The sequence below is a fragment of the Seriola lalandi genome, unplaced genomic scaffold (assembly GCF_002814215.2).
Source record: "Seriola lalandi dorsalis isolate HSWRI2012SDOR001 ecotype SW California unplaced genomic scaffold, Sedor1 jcf7180002054954, whole genome shotgun sequence".
Lineage (NCBI taxonomy): Eukaryota > Metazoa > Chordata > Actinopteri > Carangiformes > Carangidae > Seriola > Seriola lalandi.
The window spans coordinates 668,907-674,714 of NW_019525505.1; the positions used below are offsets into that span (position 1 = coordinate 668,907).

Genomic DNA, 5,808 nt, shown 5'->3' on the forward strand with positions numbered 1-5,808 from the left:
GTCGGGGAAGGATCGGCCTCTACGCTGGACTGGGACTGACAGCAGCAGCAGCAGCAGCAGCAGCAGCAGCAGCTCTACTGGTCAAACTCTGCTGTTCCTCAACTCCTTGTTTCACTAAATCTCCTGATGAGACAGTAAACCTTTAATCAGAGGTGTAAGAGAGACGTTCCTGTCCAGAATACACTTTCTTCTTTCTTCATCACATGTATTGTGTATATATGTATATTGTAAATAAACGTTATTTATATATGAGCAGTTGTCATCACTCTGTGTGTAAATCTTTGAATCTTTTGCCGTTTTTTAACGCAGCCCAGAAAAACAGTGACATGTAATTAGATTAGATTAGATTAGATTAACTTTATTAATCCCACAACTGGGATATTCATTTACCACAGCAGAAAATAAACATCTATAGAATAAACATCTATGGAAATATACACCAAAAATATACCAAATATACACTAATAAATACAATATACACAATACACACAAAATGTACATGAAAAAGTGCAAGTTTGCACATGGTCAGGAAGAGCAGGAGTTGTGGAGTCTGACAGCTGCTGGAATGAAGGACGTTGTGCACATGATGCTACACTTTCGAAACTCTGAGATGTTGTGGTGCACACTGACACCCTGTGGCCTGTTGAACTCCTGCTGGATGAATCTCAGCACTGACAAACTGCTGCTTTCTGGAAGTGTTTTGTTTTTTAAATGTATTTACAAGACTTAAGGGTGTTTTTGTGCGACTGTTTTTATTTTAAGGAAACTATAACTCAGATTTATTATCACTGCTTTGTGACTTTTGAAGTTAAAATCATAGAGCAACAGGCCACAGGGTGTCAGTGTGCACCACAACATCTCCCATCCACACACTGCACTGGAGAAAGCTCCAACAGTAATGTTACACTGGGAAAAGGCTTGTAAAAACAGATTTCTGCAGTGGATGAAGTGATCAAACACTGATCTAGAGTCTGAATGACAGGGTGAACCTGTGGACGCAGGACAGTGTAGGTTGATGTATATGTCGGTGAGTGTTGTGGGGTTAATGGTTAATGGTGGCTGGATTGATTTCTCCTCTGCTTTTAGAGCTGCAGCAGAAATCAAACCTGCATTTGGAGCTCCATGCTTCCAAAAACAATCCTGCTGTTTTCTCTGGTTTCTTATGTTTGGAAACCCTGCAGTGATCTCTGTCCCGCCACACAATTAAAATACTTAAGTTATTTCATTACATGTTTTTATTATACTTTAGTTTATCTGCATAACATTTTTTGAATCATGTGACTGTATATTATTTGAAGTTGAGGCCTGGGATCCTCTGGGTTTCAAGTCTTTCCTGACACATCACACTCATTGTTCTCATTCACTTTTGCACCATTTCAACTGTTTAAAATAAACTTTGAACTATGAAGGTTGAATCAACACTCAAGCACATTGGTTAGTCTGTATATAAGAGAGTTTGCAAATACCTCAGACTGAAGCCGTGTGATGACTAACTACACTGACAACTCCTAACAGCACGTCGGTGACATTCCCGACACCTTGAAACAGCTGCATCAGTAAACATCAGCATCATCACGCACACGCACACACACTGATGACGCCGTACAGATGAAAGAGATGAAGACTTGTTTATTGACAAGTACACAAAATAGATCACAAAGCAGAAATATGCGTTACAGACTAACAATAACCTCCTGGTAAACATTTCAGTACGGCTTCTCTCATGCCCTTCACTAACATGGATTAAGACTCATAAATACAAATAAAACTGGGAACAAGTGTGTGAGCCTGTTCAGTTACACACAAACACTTTAGTACATAAACCACAGTATGTAGGTAACCATGTAAAAGAAGCTGTATGATAAACATGGATAAACTGAGCACATGCTAAGAGAATAAATATGAAAATACAAAAACAAAACATTAAAGAATTCATATATTTGTATTGCTGTTCATCGTTATTAAGTATTCTTTGGATTAGAGACCTTCTCAGGTTCAATGCTGATTGTTTACATTCTCACACAGACCGATGCTTCCTGCACGTTGCATAGCTTCCAGGGAGTAATAAAAAGTCAAGCTTCGTCAAGACTGAGATGATTTTTCTTCTTTGATAAAAGTCCATCTAGTTTCACCTTAGCCAACAGTTCATGTTATTCTCAAGTCAGTGTGCAGTCCATATTATTTTTACCTCAACAACGACAAGATGACTCAGTATCTTGTGACCACACGTGTTTTTTTTTTGTTTTTTTTTGTGCTGTTCAAGTGCATAAAGGCAGAAGAACCTGGTTCGAGGTTTTGGGAATCGTATCAGCTGGAAAGTTTTGCCATCCCTGTTTGACTTCAAGTGACAGAAACTTGTTTTAACCGAATAAAAAAAAAAAATGAATACCACGGTTTTAGTGGTTAAGTGCTTGTTGTTGGTTGTGAATACTACAGAAGCTGAGAAAGGTCATACTGGTAAATGTTTTTTTAAATCATCAGGAGAAAACGATTTTTTTGTTATCCTGAGATAACCGGATAGTTATCTGGTTATCTGGAGATAACAGAGCCCGTTTTCTCATTATAACGACTTTGTGGAGCTGTAAAGTGAAAATGTCAGAACGACGCATTGATCAACGCATCAGAGAATATTTCAATCAAGGGCAGAAATCACACTGTGTCTTTTTCATATGAGATCATTTTCAGATCCTCGTCAGCTAACGAGTTACTAACGACTGTTGCTAAGGAGGAGCGTTACCGTGACTTAGTGCGTGAGGTTCAGTCAAAATCGTTTTCTGCCGATGATATCTCGTTATCTCGGAATAACGAGCTTCGTTATCTCGAGATAACGAGATAACAAAAAATACTCGCCAGTCCGGCCGCTCTCGGCTTCCGTAGAATACAGGAAATGGATTCGGTTTTTAGCAACTCTAACTTGCCAAACAAATATGATTTAAAGCAAGACCGCGCAACTTTTAACACCAGAGCCGACACATTCTTCCTGTTACAAATGAAAAGTTGATTCATAAGAAATAAAACAAAACCCCTTCATCGATTCAACACACTGATGTTTTGCTATTCCGACCTCATTTGGTCTGGTATGACCATTAGCTTATGGTGGCTAATGTTAGCTAATGTTAGCAAACTCTAGACGGATATTACTGTGTAACGGACATTGCTGACTTTATGACAATCCTGTCTTTGTGCTAGTGTTACAGTATGTCTTAGCATTTTACCATTACCCCATAATTGTCACTTGCGGCCGCAGCAGCCACTCAACAGAAGTTACATTATCTCACTTTCATTTCGAATTTTGAGGTTGAACTTGTGAAGCCACATCTTTCCGTCTCCAGTCAAAGGCACTTCTCTGTTAAACTGTCTCTGTAAAGCCAGATATGCAAACTGAAGCAGTACAGACACTGTATATACAAATTACACAACACATAGGCACTGAATCATTTACAAACTGCAGCAAGAAAACACATATAAAACAATTCTTGGTCCCCTAAAAGCATATTTTATACCATGTTGTGTGTGTGTGTGTGTGTGTGTGTGCGTGTGTGTGTGTGTGTGGCAGGTTTGGTTGCTACATACTCAATCTACATGTCTTAAAAAAAGTCAGTCATGTGATTTACTCCTTGGATAATTTCTGCATAAAAGCTTTATATATGAAAAACAAGGCACGTGTTGGACCCTGGTCGTCTCGACGATACATTTACAATTGTTCTCCTCGGATTTCCTTCGAGCTGCTTCGTGCACGCTGTAGTCCGAACATGCAGAGCGCAGAGTCGCCTTCGTTTGTTTTTTCCCTTTTTTGTTTGTTTTCTGTGTCAGTTTTGCAGGTGACGGGAAACTACGCGTGGCTGTGGACGGAGATGCTGGACAGGTCGTTCCTGATGATCTCATTGACTGTAAAGGAAAAGAGAGAGAGAACAGGACGGTCCGTGAGTCAGTCACCATCCTGAGTGTTGGACAAGTGTGGACGAGTGTTCACAAGAAGCGTCATAAGCATTAATATTCAGCCATCAGACAAATCTAAGTCCAGTATTTTCTCTTCTTAATGTCAACGTCAATTTGACATAGACTACTGACCACAGCTGATACTGATATTTTGTTGGTTTTAATGAAGCATCAACCTCGAAGGCTGAAACATGCAGCATCAACACTGAAAAACTAAAACCTGCAGTTCCTCTAATGGCCACTAGAGTCTGGCTCCAACAGTGAGTCAGTCCCCATAGACTCCCATGTTAAAATGTCCAACTTTACAGCAGAAATAAACATGTTTACAGCCTGGTACAAAAACAGTTTTGGTCTCTAGAGCTAATTTCCTCCTTCATGACACCTGTTTATATAACTCACCTGTTTACATTTTATTAAGGCTTAAAGTTATGGAGAATTGAGGGCGTGGCCTCTTTGAGTGACAGCTTGCCACAAACTGTTTCGCACCAAAGTCTCTGCCCCACACACGCCCCTCCTCTTTGGATTTTTGGATTAGCTGGGAGTTAGGGGCGGAGTCAGACACTACCAAGATGGCGACGGTGGAGCAGCTCACGCTGAGCTTCAAAACTGCTCTTCAGAAACCTGTGGGTGACATCTATGGTTTTAAGTTGTGTTGTTACATAACCAAAATCTAAAGTCCTCCAAACACCATAATTTTTTATTTTTATATTGCACATGTATAGAACAGCCTACATTGCATTGTAAATTGATGTTGTATATAGTATATCTAATTTATCCTATTTATTCTAGACCGTTTCTATTCTTTTTTTAAATTTCTTATTAGATTTTGCCCCTTGTGCTGCTATTCTTTTGTGCTGTGTGTCAAATTATAATTTCCTGTACGAGGACCAATAGAGGTACATCTTAATATTATCTTATCTTGACATATAAAATACCAACATTCTAGTAGTGAGTCGTGATGTCAACACGATTTTCATTTCCCACCAGAATAACCAACGATAGAATCGTTAGAATTCAACGTCTTTCTGGTGTTACGTTGTCATCCAAGCTCATTGAAAACAGAAACAACAATCTGAAAGACACTAAAACAGACTTCATATCGCTGAGGGAATCTGCAGCATCTGGTGAGAATTCGCTGTCAGTTTGTCACTATGACTGACATCTTTCATATTACACAATACACAGTTTCTTCATTAATATCCAAATATTCATTAGCTTTAAGGCTCCATTTTCCACCAGTGTGAATATAATTCTCTGAGCTCTAAGCAGTAAGATGTGTCATTTCCTCTGAGCCCACCTAATAGAATCACTGTATATATGAGGTCCCCAGACCTTTTTTATCAGGAGAGATGATGCAACCTCCTGCTGTCTCTGAAGGATCCAGCTGCACTTGTTTATCTGGTTTAATCAGCTGTGTGCTTTGGCTGACAGAGGTGGGATGATCCAAGAGCAGCTACAGACTGTCTGAAGCTAAACCAGAAAAATATATAGATATCAATTCACTGATAACAATAACACAGAAAAGGACAAATCAGTCATTTTTTTTGGGGGGGGGTTGAGATGCTTCATTTTTCATTAGCGTTTACTGTTCTTATCTGTGAACTCATTCATTACTTTGAAGAGAGTCTCCACAACTCTTTCCCTTCCAGTTCCCTCTTTAATCTGCTTCTCACTTTTCTAATCAGTATCCAGGTCCAGGTTCCAAGTCCAGGTTCAGGGCCCCTCTCACAGGGATGAGAAATGTGAGGGGGGAACACCCCTGGATCCGGCCTTCAGAATCTGAGCCAGTGGACTGAGGGAGGAATTCCCTCTGACTCTGACTGACTGGACACTGGGAGAGCAGCCTGGAAACCTGAGATCCCCCACCCC

The 5,808-nt window shown here is 39.9% G+C and overlaps 1 protein-coding gene across 1 annotated transcript in view; it reads right to left on the bottom strand.

Annotated features, from left to right (window-relative positions):
- Positions 1-1,614: 1,614 nt before the first annotated feature.
- nfatc1 (nuclear factor of activated T cells 1) overlaps positions 1,615-5,808 on the bottom strand; it is a 48,128-nt gene continuing 43,934 nt past the window's right edge. Inside the window, exon 10 of the mRNA XM_023394890.2 lies at positions 1,615-3,888. Coding sequence (XP_023250658.1) covers positions 3,833-3,888 — 56 coding nt within the window. The 3' untranslated portion in view covers positions 1,615-3,832. The remainder of the gene's footprint in view (positions 3,889-5,808) is intronic.